Here is a 22,626-nt window from a genome sequence, read left to right as displayed (position 1 = left end):
ATAACAGTTAAAACATGATTAAATCCATGGTGTGAATGTTCAAAATTAAAATAAAATAATTCTAAATGTCTAAAGTTAGTATGATTTCCACTGATTAAATGTTAAAACAGTTTGCCTTAGAGCCTCTAACATGGCTGTAAACTCAGAGTCTAGTGAAAAGATGTTCACGTTTTGAATGTAGAAGCTTAACCTCTGATTTAACCAGAAAGTGGAGTAAAACGCATATTTTCCTCTGAAACTTGGTGTAGTAGACATTTAATGTACCATCCTAAATTGGGCTCCCTAAAACTGTACTGAAGCACATTACTAGAAAAAAATCAATTCAATATTTTCACTCTTTGAATTGTGACCATCAGTGTAACCAGTTAGGCTCCCTCTTGCTGACTCTTGTTCTTTTGTGAGGCGAAAAGTTCTGTCTCACAAAGAAAACTACAATTGTATCCATAGCAATGAACTGACAGTTCTCAGCGATGTTCTCCTTATCACTGCCTTCAACTTTATCTGCTCCCTCTCCAGGCAACACAGATGGCATCCTCCCTTTTAAAACTAGGCCTAATTCGTTTGCATATGCTTCACTGAGCCTTTGTTTGGTCAGTGATCAGGTCTTGATGTTACTGCTCAGACAACAGGCCGTAGGCACAGCGCAGAAGAAAGGAATTCTTAAATAAAATGGTTTTGACAACTCAGAACAAGATACTGATCCTTCTAAATTCCTTACATACACACATTTAAAGCAGCTATTTGCACCCAAACAGCACAGGCACTATAATGACTCTTTGGTTTCTGAGACTTGATTCTGTCAAGACCCTTAGCTGCAGCCTGCCTCAGTGAATCTGACTCTTTCTTTTAAAGGCTCTGGGGTTTTACAACATGGTAATGAGCAGCTCTGGCCTCTTCTGTCCACTCTGCTGCTAAAGCTGTTGCTGAGAGACAAAGTAGAAGTCACCCAGGCGCTCAGAGAGAGCAGAGAAGAGGCCTTTAAAACAACGACACCACCATAACTCACAGTGTGTTTGAGGGCGAAGGGAGGGGGGTGTGAGAGGAGGGAAATGTGAGTGTGTGTAAAAGACCACAGAGACGGTTTTAAAGGTGAAGGAAGAGGGACTGAAAGGAAGACTAAATGTTTAACTTGTACAACAACACTCAGGATGAGGGGAGAATCATGTGGCAATGACAAGAGGAAAAAAAAAGATGATTTCTACAGTGCTTCTGTGATCATGCAGAGAGTTTGATTTTAATCCTCAGGAAAATATGATTTGCTCTACAAGATGACAGGAACACTTGTGTCACAAAAGCAGGTGATTCTCTGGATCCTGTGTGTGGTTCTGATCTGTGCAGCTGGAGGTGAGAAGATTCATTTTATGTTGAATTAAGACAAAAAACAAAATTAAAAATGTGGTGTTTTCTTTGTCTCGTTCAGAGAGTTTAGAGTCAGCAAGATCTCTTTGCTTAGACACATGAAAATTTCAGTTTGAACTCTGCAGTTTCCCTGTTCAGGAATCATGCGGAGCAATGGAGACACTGCTTAAGTTAGCAGAACTTTTTCTATTTAAATTTGCCTGTATTTTATATTTTATGAGCTTTTTCTGAATTTAATTGAATGTATTATTATTTCAGATAGAAGTGGCACTTTTACATCATTGCAATGTTTAAGCACAGGTGTAATGTTATGCTGTACAGAGTATTTTTATATTTTTTTTTAAAACATTTGTATATTTCTATGTGTGAGTGTGTGGTTTTTCAACAGCTAAGAGGAAGAGGGTGTTTGTATTGTATCATTTAATGTGTTCAGCTCAAATTGCCCTTTTAAAGCAGCAGGTAAGACGCCAGAGTTAAAAGACAATAATTATATCCTCTTAAAACTAAACACTGCTCATGAAATGTGAGAGTGAGTGTAATCAAAGAAACCGTGCAAAAAGAAAGTCGGTCTGAAAAGCAGCTGTTAGCATCACTTGCTCAGCTCATGTATCATGTGATAATGAGCTGAGTCAGTTGTACTCACGTCTGTTGTGAGCTCCACCTGTTCAGTTATTACAAACTGACAGTGAATATCTTTGCAACTGAAAAAACAAGAGGAATATCTGAATCTGCTGACATGGACACCTCACGAGCTTGGTCTCTGTGTACATATTGGTGGCTGATTTGATTACTGATTATTGATCTGATGAGCAGCTTGTGTAGAGAAATGCACCCTCTTGTGTGCTGTAAGCTCAGTATGATTATTGCCCTCCAGAGGACACTCCCTGTCCAAAAGGTGCTCAGATCCACTTGTCCAGCATGCGATGCTACTGGATGTCTGAGACGACATCTTCATGGTCTGAGGCACAGGATTCATGCAGAGAGACTCTCGGGGGGTATCTCGCATCTGCTGACAACCTGGACCTGCAAAACTTCATCCATTACTCCTTCCCAGTGTGAGTCCTATGAACAATGTCTATGTTTACATCATGTTTTACTCCTCCCTGTGTTCCCTCTTTTAAGAGCAGATACATTGTGGACTCTATTTTTGTTTAGGAAAACCACTGTGTGGATATGGCTGAAAGGACTCGGGGGAGAGGGGACTGAGGGGGCTGGGGCTGTGGAGCCGGTAAGTCCTGCACGGTGGGCTGAAGGCGCTGAGACGGGGTGTTCTCAGATGGCCTTGGGGACACTGGGACAGCAGAGGAGAGCACAATGTGCTGGACGATACTTCTACCTCTGTGAAAAAGAAGTAGCTGGTAAGACATTTGTTTCACTGCAGAATGATGGGAGCACACAATCACAAAGTCATTCAGTAATTCTATAAAATGTTGACAGTAGTTGCTCATAGAGGACATAGAGTTACAGTTTTGGTTTATGCTCATGTGTGGTTAATAACAGCACATATGTGTGAGTGGTGATTTTGGTTTATCCCTCTTCATGCAGAGGCTTTACCATCTATAGACAGTTACCTGACTGGATTGGTTCTCATGACCGGCATCTATGCTCAAACCCAGATACATCCTCTTCTCAGCATCCCAGACACTGGGCAGCGTACAGTGGAGGTATACAAAAGCACACTATCACTGTGTAATCCATCTGTGCTTTGTACTTCACATTGTTAATTTATATTATGTTGTTCCTTCGGTGCCCACAGATGCAGCTGTTCCCAGGTTTGTGGTTTAGTCATGCAGGTCAGTTGGTAACAGTGGAGCTGGTGGTCCAGCCAAGCCCACTGTCCTCTCTGGCACGTGTTCAGATCCTCCGACCGTACTGCGACCCCAACCACCACCTGGTGCCTCCAGGTACAGCACATCAGATCCTGAGAACGTTTTCTGAAAGCTGTGCTGTACTGTAAAGCCAAACAGTACTGTGTTTAGTACCGTAAGTAATAATCTCCTCTTTGCTCATCAGGTTGCAGCTCTCTCCTAAATCCATTTACCTGCTGCTCAGCAGTACCACTGTGTAACACTACAGGGGGCTGTAGCATGGGCCAGTACTGGTGCCACCTGCTGGAGGCCTGCATGCCCACCACCAGTCCCTGCAGCCCCTATGACTCTGCAGCTGGCAGCCGTGGATTTGCTCTCCCTCCCAGATACCCCGCGATACCACCCTTCTACCACCTGGTGGCAGACCTGTCTTTGAGAATAAACCCTAGCTCTGAACTGAAAACTATGAGTGTGAGTGGACCAATTATGCACTTTATCAGCTTTTCCTACAGCCATTATGAGTCACACAATTTCTGACAGAATAATACTTGTCTAATTAATTGTCTTTTTAATCTGCAATAGCTGCTTCTTCCAGATCCAGCAATCATGGTGTACCCTGATGATATTGTGGCTATACAACACACTCGCGACTCTGGGACCTTCCTTCATTGCCTCACCAGCGAAGCCTCTCTAAACTCCTCCTGGCGCCAGAGTTACTTGTCCCTTAGGGGGGCAGAATGGGGTGGCTGGTGGCAGGGAGGCTTTACTTCACTGTTCCAAGGAGGCCAGTGGGTGGACGGGGTGGTGTGTGATCTGAAGATGCTGTACATAGACACTCTTCACAGAGGCACAGCGTTTGATGATGTCTTTGGCTTCACCCACACAGAGCCAACTACAGCTCCTGATATTAGGCCCCTGACTACAGCTCCTCCTCCAAGTCAGAGATCTAAATTTAGGCTTAGAGTCATCCATCCCCTGCTGGACGAAAAGAACCAAATTCATGTCCAAATCAATACCCCAACACTCATTGTAGTAAAGGTCCTGTCTGGACAGAAAGCCAGGAGCTCGTGGTCAGCCCCAGTGCTCCAGACTGAGGTCCCCTTTCTTCCATCTTGCCCTGAAGAGTTGGCTCCTTCTTGGCCTGGCTGTGAGAGACAGTCCCTTGAAGAATGGTTCTCCTCAGTGACTCTTTTGTTGCCCTCAGTGGGGGTTCAGACCATGGACATCAGTGTCATGGATGCAACAAGCTCTCAGAGTGTGACTGTGAAAGTTTGTGGCTATGAGGCAGTGACAGGGCTCAGTGTTGAGCCTCATGGACGCCTCAGGATTCTGGTAGACGTGTCACAGGTGAGAAAGACAAAATTAATTCACAATGCCTGCGTTTTGCATGTTTGACCAAACTTTTTAGTAAACCATGCTAGCAGCGTGGCAAAGAACATCCCAGTTTCATGACATATTCTCTCACAGTGTCTTTTATGTTTTTATTATATAGTCATTTACAGCCAAAGTGGAGGGTGGCTCTTCCGTAAAATTCACATGGGTTATTGACAACCTGGAGAATTTTGCCTATGAAGGGGAATTTTACAGTGTAGTGTTCAAGAAACCTGCTGAGTATAAGCTCCAGGTAAGATACTGTATTGTCTTTATAATGTTAAATTTGTCCAATTATTTTCTTTTGATGTGTTACCGAACTTAAATTTTCCATTACAATAAATAGTAAAAAGCAACAAGAAAAAAAAAGTAATCTGTAAATTCATACTAGGTCACAGCATCCAACCCTGTGAGCTCCAAGAGCCAGCAAATCCTCCTGACTGCTGATGAAATGACCCCATTGGCTGAGCCAGAGTTCCTGTTTGTCAGGGAGGTCATAGCTGTGAATACTACACTCCTCTACACCCTCAGGGTCAAAGTGGACATCTCCCTGCCAGTCACCTTCAGGTATGGCAATGCATTCTTCATAAATAACCCTCAGAAATCCTTAAAGAAAATTATGGCACACTTAATTTTACAACAAAGAATTTCACTTGAAACATGTTTGTAAAATTGTTTTTGTTTTGTTTTTTGCTTTTTTTTCTGGTAAATCTAAATTTCCATGTGGTACAGTTGGGATTTTGGGGATGGCAGAGGAAAGATGAGCCACCCGCAGTCTGCTCCATTTCAGACCATGGAAGGGCTTATGGAGAGAGCAGAGAAGCAAGTATATGTCCAGGACTCAGTGAACTATTCCTATTCCATTCCAGGTAAATACTTCCTGTCTTGTGAAAATAATAACCTAACTTTGAGGTTTCCCTCAGCTTTACAAAGCATTTTAATATCTTTCAGCTCATTTTTTTTTTTTTTTTTTGCTTTACACCCTTGACTTTACAACCATACCCTTTGGTTTGCTCTCACCTCTCACTGCATTCAGTAGCCATGTTTCCGGCAGCAGTAAGTGAATAAACCCACAGTATTCTACCTGCTACCAGGTATGATACCTGTACAGCACTAAACGGATGTGAGAAAAGTAAAGCACTAGCTGGTGAGCATAGTGGAGCATTTTGCTGGTAAGAGCCAGATATTGCCTGAAGGAGATGAAAACAAAACTAAAAGAAAAGTGAAAATTGCACTGACATTCAGCAGGTAAATGCTAACACAAGTGTAAATGAATGCTGAAGATGCTCTGTATCTGCTGGATGTAACAACTACTTCCTAAAAAGTTTGCCATATCAAGTTCATTAGGTGATAATATATAATTGCTGTGTTTACAGATTTTTTCCACTCCCCCAAGTGATCACAAAGTTAATTAATAATGGTTTGATGCTGCTTAGAATGTTCAGAATTTAGTAAGCCTCAAATTAACTTTTAGCAGATATTTTACAGTGGCTGGTTAGTTTCTAGTTCTGGTTTTCATGTATCATTTGGAGATCTGTTTCAGCCTCATTTACATACTTTTTATATGTCCTTCAATTTCATTTCAGATTTTAAAAGCCATTTAATGTAGGATCTAAACAGTCCTTACTTTGTCTATATCCATTGGTCGTATCAGACACTGTAGTAGGCTCTGTGCTATATACATTCTATTCAGTACATCAAAGTAAAATCCATTTTACTCTGTTGTTCAATGCAGATGACTACACACTTCATGTCCAAATCTCCAACCAATTTGACAACACTGGAGCATCTATGAAGATTAACGTCCGCCCTGAGTTAAGTCATATCCACATTTCATCTTCCCCCCAAGTGCCGCATGTCAAACAAACTCTCCTTCTGGAAGCTTCTGCAGAACCCTCCACCTTTGCTGTCTTCTACAAATGGGACTTTGGTGATGGCTCCAAAGCTGTCCATGGCATCCACCATAAAGTCCGTCACACTTTTGGATCCGCTGGACGTTATAATGTTACAGTGTGTGCCAGCAACACTCTTACTACTCTGGCCACTTGGCTCATCTTGGAAGTTATGGAGAAAATCTCTGGATTAACCATTAGCTACAGCGAACCCTGTGAAGTAAACGCTGCAACAGATTTCAGAGCTAAAGTTTCCACTGGTTCAGGTCTCATCTGGGATTTTGACTTTGGCGATGGGTCCCTGCAGGGAAACCTCACAGATGGTTCCATCTCCCACATCTATAAGTCTCCAGGAAATTACACAGTGGATGTAACCGTCACCAATTCTGTCAGCAAAGTTCATCAGTCTATCAGGATAAAGGTCTATAGTTTGGCTGTTACTGGAGTTCTCCCCACAGAATGTGTCATAAATGGAAAAGATATACAGCTTACCGCTCTGGTGACTGGGAAAATATCCATTCTGACTTTCCATTGGCGATTTGGAGATGGATCACCTTTGACTGTAGTGACAGGACAGTCCACAGCCATGCATTCATTTCCGAGCCAAGGGATTTTTCATGTTAACCTGACTGTGTTTAGTTCTACTACATCTGTATCATTTAATACAAGTATCTGTGTCGAAGCGCCAATAACCAACATGGCAGTGCAGTCATCACAAGATGTTGTAGCAGTGGGAGAAGAGGTATGCTTCAGGGTATTGATTTTCCCTGAAGAGATGACAGGTTGCCAGTTTAAGTGGTTTAGCAGCTCCACTAATCTAATTGCCAAGACTGAAAACTCTCATAAGTGTTTTGTATTTAAAGATGAAGGTGTTGAAGAGATATCAGTAATGGCAAGTAATAAAGTCAGCAACAAAACAGCCGAAGTCAGCATAACCATTCAAAAACCTGTGAGTAAGCTGTCTGTGGCGCATGACAGTCAAAGTGACACAATGACAGTCAATACATTAGTTTCATTTTGGGTTGCTAGTTGCACTGGAAGCAATGTGTCAGTGCTGTGGGACTTTGGAGACGGTTCTCTGGTGGAGCAGAAGCAAAATGTATCACATGTCTTTACCTCAGCAGGTCAGTTCACAGTCACTGCTACAGCATTTAATGTGGTCAGCAAAGACTCTGCAACCCTCAAAGTGGATGTTTTGCTTCCTGTGGAGGACCTTTCACTTCACACCAACCAGTCTTATGCTGTAGTAGGAGAGGAAATTCTTATCACAGCAGTTAGTAGTGCAATCAGTAGCACCAACTACTACTGGACTGTGGACAGTATGACTTCAACCAAACAGGGGACCTATCAGTTTAGATTTGCTTTCCCCAAACCAGGAGTGTATCAAGTGAGAGTTATAGCCCAGAACTTGGTGAGTAGAAGGGAGGCAGCTATTTTAATTGAGGTCTTTGAAAGAATAGAGGGTCTTCAAATTGAGTGTCACAGCCTGACAAACATGAAATATGTACCAGCCCAAGAGGACCTGCTCTTTATTGCTTCAATCACCAAAGGTTCCAATGTCACTTATCACTGGCTCGCTGCACAGAGCGGAATAAACCAAGAAATCACTGGTGATGGTGAGGTTTTTCATCTGTCAGCTGAAACCCCTGGCGACATCACAGTTCAGCTAAGAGCCTCAAATAAGTTGGGTGAGGCCACCAGCATTGTTTCTTTAATAATAGTAGAGCGTGTAACAAGGACACATATTGCAACACAAAAGATTGTGGCATTAGGGAAATTAGTGAATATTTCTGTGTCCGTTGTTACCGGGTCAGACCTAGAGTATCTCTGGTATCTGAACTCTGATCCATCGCCCCTGCAGACAAATGCACCCTTTCTTCTCCACACTTTTATGAGTTTGGGCCCTTGTCTTGTCACAGTTTCTGTTCAGAATGTCCTTAGCCAGTGTAATGACACCACACAGTTCATAGTCCAAGAGGAGGTCCAAGAGGTGGACTTTGAAATGGAAGGAAAGACACATCCATTTTATATCAACACAAATGCTGCCATTCCACTCTGTGGGCTTATTCGTAAGGGAAGTGATCTGCACTGGGACTGGAAAGTTAGATCTGCCAGAACCAACCTTTTTAATGCTACCAACCAGACCTTTATCTATAATTTTACACATGCCGACATCTACCAGGTGTCTTTGAATGTCTCCAATGGGATAAATTGGCAGATGGTTTCACACAGGGTCACTGTCCAGGATGGAATTGAGGGTCTTCTGCTGAACATTAGCAATTCTTCTCTCTGCAGTGAAGATGAAGTGACTTTTATTCCAACAGTCTCCAAAGGAAGCAATGTAAGCTTTGTTATAACATTTAGGAACAAAGACTGGATTCATAGTGAGAGCATTCTCAAAGGGAAAAGCAGCACATCAAGCCTTCCAGTTGGGAGACATCTTGTTACAGTGAAAGCTTGGAACCTGGTCAGTAGTGCTGAGGTATCTTCCAGCATACTGGTCACTGAGCGCATTCAAGGTTTGCAACTTGTAAACTGTTGCTCTGCTGCTCTAGAAGCTCTGAAAGGAATCCATTTCAAGGCAGAAGTTCAAAGTGGATTTCCAGTTAACTACACCTGGATATTTCACTTGGTGGGGTCGAACCCCACGTGGCTCAGGGGCCAAGAAGTGATCTTCACTCCACCAGAGAGTGGGTTATTGTCTGTTAGCGTGGTAGCTAGAAATGGAGTCTGCTCCCAGATGCAAAATGAGACCGCTATAGTAGAATGGCCTGTTAAGAAGATCAAGCTTGATTGTCATTCAGAAAAAATATTTGTAGGACACACTGTCAAGTTTTCTGCAACAGTGAATGGAGGGAGCAACATCAGATACCACTGGGACTTTGGAGATTCCACTGAAGCACTGGTAACAGATTTGAACACAGTCAGTCACACTTATTATACTGCTGGACATTACAGTGTCATGGTCAAAGTTCTCAACAGTGTCAGCCACATATCCACACAGCTTCACATAGAAGTGGAGGAGCTCCAGTGTTCCAGCCCTCAAGCTTCTCTCGTACAGAATCAGTCTACTATCTACAGGTCAAGACCAAGTTTCTTTGAAGCCAGCGTGGACATTAACTGCTCTACATACAAGGCAATCTACCTATGGGAGATATTCAGAGGGTCTGATTGTACCAGTGGGGACAAAGTCATTTTTAGAGGTCAGGTGGATGTAACTTCCCCTTTTCTCTTACTTCCAAAGCATGCTCTCGACGTGGGTCAGCATTGCCTTGTATTCACCGTTTCACTCCAGGGAACTCCTTTATCTGTGCAACGGACAACAAGCATCACAGTGGTCCATTCCCCATTGATAGCTGTCATCAAGGGAGGCTCCCATAAACTGTGGTCCAGTCTCAGTGACCTCATCCTGGATGGATCTGAGTCTCAAGACCCTGATGTGGAACCAGGAGTGGAGGATATGCTGGAGTATCACTGGACCTCGGTAAAGGCCTCCTGATGTTAAAGCAGCCTTAGTGTACTGTAAATGACATTTGTGATTGTTCTGAGTTGGATAAGGAAGTATGTAAGCAATGAAAACTAAATTTGAAGGTAATAGGATGTAGCATTAATTCTTGAATATCTACTTGACTTGTTACACTACTAACACCTGTGTGTCTTGTGTCTGCAGAACTCCACAGAGTCTCATTTTGTAAAGCAGCCCACTGGGAACAATGGTAGAATGACTGTACTCAGCACTCAGCTGCATCCAGGCACAGTCTACATTTTCACCCTCACTGTACACAAGCCAGGGAGGAACCCTGCATCTGTCAACCAGACAGTGAGTATTACACATAATCACATAATCTTACCCCATTCCTAAACTCGTTTCAATTGATTTTTACTGTATTGTTCTGTACCTGCACTTCACTTGAGGAAAGCTGTATGAAGCTTTGGTAAAAATGTCTTTCAATGGTTATGAAGTCTTTGACAATTATGGAAGAACTTGTGTTAGAGGAAAAAAGATATTTATCATCAGCATCCACTGATGTCTATCTCCTTTCTTCAGATAACTGTGTGGGAAGCTCCTGTGCTTCCTGTGACTGTGGAATGTGTGTCCTGTTCAGCCCTCTCCTCCACTCACAGTTACACCACCGCTGTCATCCTTGCTGGACAATGCGGACAGTGTGATTCCCAGACTGAGGTAGTGTTCATGAGACAAGGTTTCATTTACACATGAATTAGTTTATATATATATATATATATATATATATATATTCAATTTCCACAAAAAAGTAATTGCAAAACATAGTATATGACAAAACAGTTCTTTAATATATGACACAATAAGACATTTACTATTACTATATTTCTTATTTTTGTCTTCTCACAGTATAAATGGAGTGCTGAGAGCCAGACTGGCATGGCTCTTGATCTTGATGACATCACTACCTCTACAGGGAGACACTCACCTAAATTGGTGGTATGCTCAGGTGTCCTCCAGCCAGGACTGAGTTATACCTTCACTCTCAATGTATCCCAGCCTGGCAGAGGTCAGTGGGGCAGCGTCAGTCAGACTATACTACCTAACAGTCCACCACATGGAGGCCTGTGTGATCTGAGTCCAGAGTCAGACATATGTCTGCTGGAGACAGTGGTCACCTATAACTGCTCAGGTAACACTGTGGTATCATCAGTTTATTTATTTTTCTTTGACTACTTTCTTTTTTATTCTTTAGTCCTTTTATGCATTTTACAGTTCTTTATTTGACAAGTCAATGGAGTAGATGCCTTTTTTTAACACTTATGTCAGTGTACCAGTGGTTAAATATAGTTAATTGTGTGTGACTATGTTGGCAGGTTGGCAAGATGATGAAAGCGAGGCTTCTCAGCTGATCTATACCTTCCAGGTGGCACCCTGCCAGGCCATTAGCACTTCGTGCCCCATGCTCACTCTGTACAGGTGAATACTGGCCTCAATTTTAAAAGTGCTAGCACACAGAGGAAGTGTGATCCTAAACTAAATGTTTAAAACTGCATCAAGATGCAAGGTTTTAATTTGCTGCCTGTCAAAGTTTTTTATCATGTAAAGATTTGGTCTTCATTTCTTTTCCTAGAGGTACTCGTTCAACATTCGGCAGCCTGGTACCAATGGGACGTTCTGGGCAAGAAAAATATTTGTCAGTTATTATAGTCACTTTGTCAGTAGAGAACCATCTGGGCTCAAAGGTCATTGCTCTGAACAGGTAAAAAAAAAAAAAAAGATTTGAGGCAGCTGCCACAAAATAACCAGTAACTAACCACTAACACTGTTTCTGATCAAGGGTTACAAAATAATTTAAGCTCAATATAAATCATACCTAATGTCAACTCTAACTATTCTGTATTCTTTCGCTCTCTAGAACATTGACAATTGAAAATCCTGCAAGGGATGAAGTTGCCAGTGAGTGGCTCAGAAACAAAAGCCAGACAGAGCTGTGGGCTTTAGTCCAACATGGCAACCCCCAGGAAATCATCCCTTTTTCCATTGCACTTACCAGCCAACTCAATCAGGTAGTGTGTGTCATATTTTCACGTTCCAGTGCATGATTATGATTAACTTGCTTTTCTCCACCACTGGATAACTGAAGATTTGAAGCACTGTGGATGTGAGATTTACACTTGCTAAAAATATTAAACAAAACATTTCACCTCTGTCAACAGATGGAGTCTGAACAAACTGCCATGGAGCTCATGGACAGGAGGGAGATCCGGGGAAATGTGTCCCAAGCCTTGGCCTCTCTCCCCATGTCCTCCTTGCTGGATGTTGAGCAGATCAGCTCAGCGCTGGCACAAGCCACTGTAAGTGAGCATCGCGCCATTCAAGTATGACATTTTGGGAAATATGCTTGTTCATTTTCTGGTGGAGATTTAGCGCATGCTCATACATGCAAACATGGACACATTAATAGACCAAGAGGGCCAGGAAGTAGTTTCACACCAGAACTTAATACCCTTTGCATGGTCCCATTTTGAAGTTCCATTCACAGTTCCAGCTTTACTTATGTTGATGTTATTTATTGCAGGCAGTTCCAAGTGAGTTGGTATGTAAAGGCTGTCAGGAGAAGGTTCTGGAGGCTGTGGGGAGGATGATCCATGTGATGGAGGAACACATGAGTCCTGGTGTTTTATCACCTCTTGAAACAGGAAGAAACATCCTTAATGTCATAGGTGCTCGTCAACCGCCTCCTCCTGCATTAAATGGTCAAATGCTGACTATGAACCGACATTACAGAGCAGGTGAATATTGTTCTGTTCTCTTTGTTTCCAGGTAGCACACTGGCTGCTGTGTCTGAATCATCCAGTGCTCCCAGTTCTCACCCAGCCTACTCAAACACTCTGCAGTCAGCTTCTACTATCGCCCTGTCAGCACTGGCCCACGCAGGAGCCCTAATGCGCTCTCTGATGCATTCACATGTTCATGGCGAGGAACCCCTTTTGCTCTCCACCCCTTATATCAATACAGTTGGTTTCCAAGGAGACCCCTCTGATCTCCTCTGCACTCACCAGACAAATCAGTCCAACCAACACCACATCACCCTCTCTCAGTCATCATCAGCTGACGGATCAAAGAGTTCTCACCTATGTGAGTTTCATATCCCCACCTCCCTCGCTGCTCGCCTGAAGAGTCAGAGTTCTGAGGTGGTGCAGGTACTGTTTGGTATGGATGGAGCACTCGAGTCCAACCCCATGCTGAGTACAGCTGACCCTCCGATTTCGACGTCTCTGGTTGCTATGGAGCTCACCACCCCTCAGGGTCAGCCCATACCCATCAAGGATCTGGACCTCGAACAGGCCATACAGGTCACTTTGCCCAACAAGTACCTTTTGGGTCAGGGAGATGAGGGTGGAGATGAGCAAGTAGGTGAAAACAGGAATGAGACATGTCTTACTGTGACACTCCCCACTGAAGGACAGTTGAACTTCACAGTAAAAGCTGTGGATGGACTGGATGAAAATGCAGGTTTATACATCTCCTTCAGCTTCAGCCTCGTCCCAGGTACAGTAGATTTTAAACTTTTGCAGTTTGGTAAAATGCAAAAGACTATTTAAACTTAATATTTTTTTTCTTAGATTTCCCTTTTTATGATGATACCACATTTGTGATTTAATTTAAGTTTTTTTTTTTTTCATATCAAACAGATGGGGCCTTTAAAACTGCACTAACCATTATTTTCATATTGACAATGGATCAAATGTTACATAACATAACACATGACATTTCAGTTGTCTTAAGTCGTTCGTGGAGTAATGAGAGTGAACTTTTAACTAACCTTAGGCCTACTGTATATCTGTGAGTTTGTGCATGAATTATGAATTAAAAAGGCTTTATTCAAACTGCATTATGCATTTCTAGGAGCTTCTCCAGTGAGCTTGGGACATGTCATGATAGAAGTGAGCTCTGCAGTGCCAGGGACTAATACATCCCACGATTCCCTTGAGAGACATTGGGCTCTCACTCTTTCTGCTCCGACCACCTCCTCAGAGGAAACCATCTTTCTGTCTCCACTGTGAGTCACTAATCTTTTCCTTAACTTATTAACCATTGATGATGAATAAAGAAGTATGACTGCATTTTCTTCCACAACAGGTTGCACAGGACAGACAAGCCTCTCTTCGTCAACCTGACCTCATCTCTGCTTGACGGTGGTCCTGTCCGTTTGTCAGTGTGCGTGTTCAGCTCCCTGTGCCAGTACTACAGTGTGAAGGAGAGACGCTGGAGCAGTGAGGGTCTACAGCCACTGGAGGGCAGCACGCTCCATGCAGCTCACTGTCTCACCCGGCATCTCACCATGTTCGGGGCCAGTTTGTTTGTTCATCCCGGGGCCGTTGTTCTGTTGCCACCGGTATGTGAGGACACAAAGCGCAGCAGCAGCTGTTGTTTAGTGCACAGTTTTGAATATTTTGGCAAACAAATATCCCTAATCCATTTACCAAGCATAAAGTAGAATTGGAGAGTGTTGTCTTCAACAAGCTCTTTCCCTCTCCCCTCCATCCATGTCTCATCTCTCCAGTCAGGTGGTCCTACGCGTAACATAGTGGTGGGAATTGTGTGTGCTGTCTTGGTTCTGATTCACCTGCTAGTGGGGCTCATCGCCCATAAACTGGACCACTTGGACAGCTTGAGACTGAGCCAGGTCCCTCTGTGTGGCCGACCAGGCTTGTACCACTACAGAGTTCTGGTCAAGACTGGCTGGAGGCGAGGAGCAGGTCAGCCAAGGACATGTCAGCAGAGATGTAGACATAAAATAGAACTAATAAATGTATTTTCACATGTATGTAAATTAAACCTATGTCTATCCGTGTTGGAAATGATTTTAATGCTGTGCTATGCCCCACCAGGCACCACAGCACATGTTGGTATCAGTTTGTACGGTGTGAACAAGAGCGGCTCTCGCCATCTGCAGAGGGATGGAGCTTTTCAGCGTGGCAGCCTGGACCAGTTTCATCTGGAGACAGATGACAGCCTGGGAGAGGTTTGGAAAATTCGCATCTGGCATGACAACACAGGTACATGGTAACTGCAAAAATATCTTTCTTTGAAAGTTATTCGGGATTGTATTGATTCGTTTTGTCTTGTTTTTTTTAAACAAATGACCTTGTCTTGAAATAATCTCCTCTGGCATCAAGAAATTTTTAAGAAATTTACAAAGTGAATTACTTTGGAAACAAATCACTTAAAAATTTAATAAATATAAATCTGCACAACAGTTATCTGCAAACTGGTTTTAGCATGCATGTTTATTTACAGGCATATACTACACATAGATGTAAAGTAGTAATCCCTCATCCTAGCCAAAAACCAAAATTGAGTCCATCCACAGCCACGTCATCGAGCAAAAGATCAAACCCACCTGCTTACCTGAAAACAGTCCAGCTGTGGCTGACTGACTACATGTGAGCATAACTGGCTTTTATACACATAAACGTAGGTCTGGACCCATCCTGGTATGTTCAGCATGTGGTGGTGTGGGACCCTCAGACAGACCACATGTTCTTCTTCGTGCTGGAGGACTGGCTCTCTGTGGAGAATCAAAAGAACGAGACTGTGGAGAAGGAAGTTCTGGCCTCATGTAAGATTTTGCTTACATATCGCAAAAAAATATTTATCTCATCAAGTAATTGCTGGGCACTGTTCAATATGAACAAACAGGTAATTTTGAAAATAAGCAAAATTATCCCTGCGTATTTGGATTGTTTCATTCCTTTGAAGACAAATGAAATTTCAAGGTTTAGAATAAATAATTTATCATTCATTTTGACCATATTTTCAGTTCCCTCACAGTCTCATACAATCAAATGCTGACATTCGTGTTCTGCTGCTGACGGAGGCTCGATCTGTTTGAAAGACCAGTTTCTGACATTTTTCAGGTCCAGAGGAGCTTACTCAGCTTCGACGGGTCCTCACCTCCCAGCTGTTGTTTGGGGTGAGGGAACGCCACCTGTGGCTGTCGCTGTGGGAACGTCCCACTCACAGCCCTTTCACCAGAGGTCAGAGGGTCACCTGCTGTGCCCTCATGCTGCACCTCTACCTGGCACTGGCTGCCCTGTGGTATGGGGCTGTGGGCTCTGAGGGGGCCAGGTGAGGTGGCTTTATAGGTCGTATATAATAGTAATTGGCAAATTTACAACCGTAATGTTTTATAGTGTTTTTGGCTCATTCACAGGGACATTAAACACTTTATACTGTTCAATCAATATATGGCATAAAATGTAACATTTCTCAAATATAAAGCAGTCTCAGCTGGCAGGATGAAAATGATTTGTGTCCCTTTTTCCACAAGTGGACCAGTGTCAGCCCAGCTGCTGGTTAACGTTGAGACGATTGCCGTAGGGGTGACTGTTGCAGTGCTGGTGTTTCCTCTCCAGTGTTTCCTCTGTTTCCTGTTTAGAAAAGCTCACAGTCGGGTAACTCAACTCAACACCCTTAAAGCTGATTCATTTTCATGATTGATCTTACTGCTGAAGAGAGTTTGACATGACTTAGTGTGACACACTGATCTGGTCATTTTAGAAGGTGCATGGAGTGTTAGGGTTTGTTCTTCTCTGTTCTTACTTGTGAGTTGCTGATTAGAGGTCATTACAGCGATCTGTTGGTTGTGTGTCCATGCTTTGTTAGTCAAACAGTCTTATCTCAATATGGAAACAATTTGAATGAGTGTTTCCTATTTATCTGAATGTACACTCTGAAATGCTGAGGCAGCAGGTGTGTGTGTGTGTAACCCAGGTAACTGTGGACATGTCAGTTCCTCCTTCCCCTGTGTGTCACTCTGTGGAGATGGACGTTTACCTTGGCCAATCAGAGCTCTCCGGTCCCTCCTTCCTGTCTCTGCCAGACTCCTCCAGCCCAGTCCGAGACAGTCCTTCATCTGTGAGAGCGCGCACACAAACATGGACACGCACATAGTTGTTATTCTTCTCTTGTCTCATTTCTTGTCTTCTTTGTTTTATTGTCTCTAGTTGCTGGAGAGCAAAGCGTTTGACTCCAGTATCCTGGACTTCTGGGCTGCCTCTGGCTTGGCGCCCCAGACAGATGGGGCATGTCAAGAAAAGGGTATGGTGGCATGGCCGTCCGAGGACAGTCTCCTTAATCTACCAGTAGACTTATGCCCTACCAAGATGACCCACTCCGGCGACCTCTGCAAGGCTTCGCCTGCTCTGGGCCCTACACGCCAGCTGAGGAGGAAAAAGGCCCTGATGCAGCTGCGCCTGGTTTCACCCTCCTCCCCCAACACACCCACTGCTCCTGTCCTGTCACCTTCCAAATGTCCCCTTTCAAAAGAAATTTCAGGCTCTAAATACTCCCCTACTGCACCAGGCCAGGAGGTCCTCACTATGAATGCAAACCCCGTCCAAATCCACAGCCACAATCTGACAACATTTCTAACTCTGTCTGGTGAGAAACTGTTAAAATACAGTCAGAAGTTCGAATATTCACTGAAAACCAGGGTTTATTAATCATGTACACCTGAAATGTCTCATGTACCCTGCAATTAGTTTCTACGTTATCAACGAAGTTAGTATTGTGTGGTTTCTGTAAAACAAAAATCAAAATGTTTCTAACCTCTTTGAAGATTGAAAGTTATTCAGGAAAATGTTGTAGTCTAATTATTTATTTATGTCCCTGTCACCAGAGGAGGACCTGCTGATGTCTATAGCAGCAGCAGCGGAGGACACAAGAGATACAACCAACAGCAACTCAGACAGCGGCCGGGATTCCCCTAGAACCACGTCCTCGTTTTCAGCCACGTAAGGATCACCTCTATGTATCATGCAAATGCACTTTGACACAGTTCTGCATTGCACAGAACATGCTGTATTACTGCGATTTCACCCTTTTTAGACAGAGCACCTCCTGCAGCAGCTGGTCAGATCAGAGTGAGGACAAGTCCCTGTATGGAGCAGAGATCCACATGTCGGACCCGCAGTCCTATTCTTCCTTGTATGGGGCAGGACTTTACAAGTGTCCCTCTGCACTGTCTGTGGATTCAGTGGCTAGCACCTTCCTGCCGAGCCCTTCTCCTGATTCCACACGTTCCCCCTCCACCACACGCATAGGTACCAGATCATTGGAGCACCCACATCCGTGTCGAATGAACTCAGCTACCACTTCACTGACCCTGTCGTTTATTTGGATAATTATTTTTCCAGTTTCTAACTTTTGTTTTTCTTATCTGGTAATCCGGAGTTATATAGTGTTTGAGATATGTGTCGCTGAATTTCTCCACCCTAGGCGTTGCTCGAGGTCAGCCCAGCTGGCTGCTTCCTCCCTGGTTTCTGTGTGTGATTTACCCCCTTGTGGCTCTGCTGCTGGGGGCCTGCCTGGCTGTGGTTGGACTCTATGGCAGCTTCTTCTCCAGAAATGTAGTCCTCATGTGGCTGATATCAGCTATCTCTGCCTTCCTCACTTCTGCTCTACTGCTGGAGCCTCTCAAGGTGAGTTCAAACACGTCACCTAAGTAACTCACCCCTTAGATCTTTGGTGAATAGTTCCTTTCATTTGCGTCGCCATCTTCCTTGCTCAGGTTTGTGTGCAGGCATTGACCTACACAGTACTGTGGAGGCCTGTGGATCCAGAGGTGGAGGACCAGCTGGCTCAGGAGACCACTGTGGTGAGGGCGTTTGGAGAACATAGCGGAAAGGTTCGACCACCATGCGGCTACGGGCTGCTGCAGGCTAAAGAGGAGGCACGCAAAGTCCGGGCTCTACGATCACTCATGAGTGTGAGGATAAAACTTAATGGCAATTGTCTCCAGAAGCATCTAATTTTGATGATCATTCATCAATCTCTGTCTTTTCTGTAGCACTGTGTTTCCCAGCTGTTATTTCTGTTGCTGGTTCTGATGGTGAACTACCAGGACAGTGTAGAACAGAGGCAGGGCAGGCGGCTGCACTCCTCTGTCAGACTCCATCTTCACACAGCACCATTGGGCATTCCTAACCTCACCTCACTCAGAGAGTAAGGCCAACACTCTGCTTCATGCTATCAAAACACTAGTCACACACTGTATGTTATGAACAAATCTAGTAGAGTGTGCCTTTGAGGATAAAGTTGGCACAGATCCCATTAAATGACCAAAACCAGTAATCAATTAACCCATCTCTCTCAGCCCCAGGCCCTTTCATTGCTCCTACTGATGGAAATCTTTAAAAACACTGGTAAAAAAAAAAAAAAGAAAGAAAAGAAATGAATGTATAGTTTCATTCTTGTAAAGGCTCAGTAATTTCTGTAAACAGCTAGTGTTTAGCAAATCTTAATTAAGCCAGAATATTCAGTGTTTTTGCTGGGAACTATTTTCAGCTGTGGATTGATACACATTTGATGCACTAGTGTAACTACAGTGTTAAATTACAGTGTCTGAGTGCATTGTAATGAAGGAACAGGTCACCCAGTGCAACAGTAGGGCTAACTGACATGTTTTACCACAAACTCGTGCTCATTCTTGTTCATCCAGCTGGTCAGACGCAGAGAGGTGGATCAACCACACCTTGGTGCCACACCTACACCAGCACCCTTCACTGCGCCTTGTAGGGTTGCCGCGGCTGCTGTGCACACACGCATTCGGCCACGTGGCAGGTATCTTTCTGGGAAACAGCAGTGTGATGACACACCAGCTCCTTGCTGACCTGCACATCTCAGACTGGAGCAAGAAGCTGTAAGTGAACGTGTTGTGGAACCATTTTTCAGTGGTTCAGTCGCTGATTCCTCTGAGAGCAACTAAGGATTAAATTACTTTTTTTGAAAAGAATTAATCGCTTCACCCTGTTAAAAAAAAACAAAACAATGCAACATCTTTTCTTCTGTGAACAAATGGAGCAATAAGAGATGACAAAATATTATTTGCATAATGTGATTTAATTTTACCATGTAGATTACCAGACTATTTTGCATTTCAAACAACCTGCTTCTTCTGATGTAATTTTAGGCTTGGGCTCAAACTGGGTTTTTTTTTTTTTTTGGATGCTCTTAACTCTTGATTACAAGCCAGATGGGTTTTACATTGAATTCTATACATTATCATACTCAATTGACATTCATTAAGTAAAAGTGTTAAAAATCTCATTTAAAAGTCCTCTTAGGAAAGCTGATTTAGCTGATTTATTGCTTTCTAATGGTGTTTTTTTCATCTCTTTCAGATTTAGATCTCTTTCTATTGATTTCACACACTACCACAGGGAGTCTGGTTTATTTGTGTGTGTGTCCATTCAGTTAAAGTGGGCTCAGACCAACAGAGTCTCTCCCTTCCTTTACATCCATCCACTCCTCATCCCTTCATCCTTCTCAGGGCTGGACCTCCAGGTGGCACTTACGGTAACATTTACAGTTTACCTTCAAATACAAAAAAAAAAAAAAAAAAAAAGAGGTGTGGAGCAATCCATATTCTTAAGCTTCAAAACTCATTTCAGTGATAAAATCCAATGACTTTATGCTGCAGGTTCTTCTTCTCATCTCTGCTCTCCTCATCTTGTTTGGGGAGCTGTGGTCCATGGTTACTGAGCGTGCTCAGTATCTGCATCAGTGCAGACACTGGTATCAGCTCCTCCTGGCCTTGCTGTCACTGGCAACAGCTATCCTGCAATTCTGCTTCCTGTCTCTTGGCCCTTCATGTGTTTCCAAGGTAAATAAAAAAGAAAACTTCCTTCCCTCTTACACACTGCTCTGTTTAGTGATTAAAAAGAAAAAAAAAGTTACTATTAAAGTAGAAACTATCTATTCTATGTATTGTCTTGATGACTCTAAAATAACCCATACATATCATTTAGCTTCGGTCCCAACCGGACAACTTCATCGACTTCCACAGTGCTGCCTTTCTGGCACAGAGGTCTTCTCAATGTGCAGCTGTCCTGCTCACTCTGCTTGTTCTAAAGGTAAATGAGAGCCCTGGTTTATCGTTATACAACAACACTGGTCTACAGCTTCACCACTGTGTTGAATGTCTGCTCCTTTCCATTGCTGTGTGTTCCAGCTTCTGGGAACCTTAAGATTTGTGCGGAGGTGGGTGGTGATAGGCAGAGTGCTGCAGAGAGCCTGGGGGGAGCTGTGGGCTCTGACTGTCCTACTGCTGCTGCTGCTTATGCTCTGCACTCACCTCGGAAACACGGTACAAAAAGAAAAAGCTCCACTGAATAGAATAATAATAAAGAGGAAATGTACTTGACACAGCTTTGTCTTTGTTTCAGCTCTTTTCGCATTCAGTGGAAGGCTTCTTGTCCATACATGAGGCCAGTGTGTCAGTGCTGTCCATCCTGCGTGGCCGAATGGCTCTACAAAGGTTATGCAAGGTCCACACAGTCCTGGGACCCCTCTATGGACTACTTTTGATGGGGGCAAGTCTGTGGCTCTTAGCCAGACTCTGTGGAGCTGTTCTCATTCGTGCATTCAGGTACACAACATTACCTGTAGTATGGCAATGTGGGTGTGTGAATAAAAATCTCAACACTTCAGTGTCAAAAATGTTAAGTCTGACCTACAGATTTTGGTGGCAGAATGTAGAATTGACCAAGAAACTGCTGATTGGTCTCAGATGTGTGAATGTAATTTTGCCAATGAACAGAGTTTAAAGTGCAATAGCTATAAACGCTGAGTACCAATAAGGACATTTTTTAGAGTAAATTTTGCATTGCAAGTGGGTTTCATTGCTAACTGTTGTTGTGACCTAAAGGGCAGAGCAGGCTGAGCTGTATCATCCAACCATTGAACCTCAGGATTATGAGATGGTGGAGTTTTTCATCAAGAGACTCAAGCTGTGGATGGGACTCACCAAGGCCAAAGAGGTAAGTAGTGCATTAGTTGAGAGTATTTAAGAATGGTCCAGTTAATGTTGCTGATTCCACACATTTCTTTTTCTTTCTAGTTCAGGCACAGGGTGAAGTTTGAAGGCATGGAGATCCCACCTTCCAGATCCTCCCAGGAATCCCGTCTCTCCACCCTTTCATCCACCCTCCCCTCCTACCACTCTCCTTCCCTGTCCTCCTCATTTTCATCCCCCCGACCCCTGTCCTCGGCTCTGTCTGTGAGGTCTGAGGACTCATCAGTGTCCGAGCCTGGGTTTGACATCTTGCCCTACGTGGACCGCCTGGTCCCCTGTGTCAATGCCCTGCTATCTCGTTTTGATCGGGTAAACCAGATAACCCAGGATGTTCACAACCTGGAAATGAAGCTAGAGGAGGCTCAGACCAGGAGGAGGCAGAGGTGGATCAGTAACAAGGACAATGGTGCAGAAATATTCAAAGAGTCAACAACAAAGCTAAAGGAACCAGAAGAAGGAAGGGTAACAGGAGAACTTAGACATAGGAAGACAGGGCTTCTTTACCCCAAGCCACGTGTCTCCCTCCCATCCTCCTTTTCTTTCAATCCCTCTGCACCTCACTCCTCTGCTGCATCGCTCTGCATCTTTCCCCGTACACGAAGCTCATACTCGGAGTCTGAGTCAGTCTTGCCTCAAGTCTCTGGTGCCAACCATAGTTCTGAAGCAGCCAAGCCTGCATCTGGAATCTGTGGTTTGTATTCTGCAGGCTCTCCTAGGTTTGGACAGTTCCCCAGGAGAAGAGCCTGGCATTCTGGGAGTTCTCATTCAGCTGATGCAGCTCAGAGGGCCCTCCCAGGAGGAGCTGTTCCGTGTGGAAATGGAGGAGAAAATTTAGCATACACGAACGCCAGACCCTGGAGCGAAGAG

At 43.8% G+C, this 22,626-nt stretch overlaps 1 protein-coding gene across 1 annotated transcript; it reads left to right on the top strand.

Moving 5' to 3' along the window:
• The first annotated feature begins 1,268 nt into the window (after nucleotides 1–1,268).
• Nucleotides 1,269–22,594, top strand: pkd1b (polycystic kidney disease 1b). The gene is made up of 42 exons (XM_041029420.1): nucleotides 1,269–1,344; nucleotides 2,234–2,414; nucleotides 2,515–2,717; nucleotides 2,905–3,023; nucleotides 3,116–3,263; nucleotides 3,373–3,638; nucleotides 3,750–4,514; nucleotides 4,660–4,791; nucleotides 4,960–5,105; nucleotides 5,271–5,407; nucleotides 6,274–9,914; nucleotides 10,479–10,613; nucleotides 10,803–11,085; nucleotides 11,270–11,372; nucleotides 11,527–11,655; nucleotides 11,812–11,962; nucleotides 12,113–12,250; nucleotides 12,475–12,619; nucleotides 12,720–13,448; nucleotides 13,806–13,959; nucleotides 14,130–14,295; nucleotides 14,464–14,659; nucleotides 14,792–14,959; nucleotides 15,382–15,522; nucleotides 15,821–16,031; nucleotides 16,234–16,357; nucleotides 16,677–16,820; nucleotides 16,910–17,345; nucleotides 17,584–17,698; nucleotides 17,793–18,007; nucleotides 18,183–18,385; nucleotides 18,475–18,672; nucleotides 18,754–18,908; nucleotides 19,405–19,605; nucleotides 20,087–20,261; nucleotides 20,386–20,568; nucleotides 20,714–20,818; nucleotides 20,917–21,051; nucleotides 21,131–21,333; nucleotides 21,613–21,724; nucleotides 21,805–22,221; nucleotides 22,466–22,594. Exons 1-42 carry the CDS (start codon nucleotides 1,269–1,271, stop codon nucleotides 22,592–22,594), a joined length of 11,913 nt encoding a protein of 3,970 aa, XP_040885354.1.
• The last annotated feature ends 32 nt before the right edge of the window (nucleotides 22,595–22,626 follow it).

Source organism: Toxotes jaculatrix, chromosome 21 (genome assembly GCF_017976425.1).
Source record: "Toxotes jaculatrix isolate fToxJac2 chromosome 21, fToxJac2.pri, whole genome shotgun sequence".
NCBI lineage: Eukaryota > Metazoa > Chordata > Actinopteri > Toxotidae > Toxotes > Toxotes jaculatrix.
The sequence above is the reverse complement of the archived record's forward strand: the minus strand, read 5'-3'. Positions and strand labels throughout refer to the sequence as shown.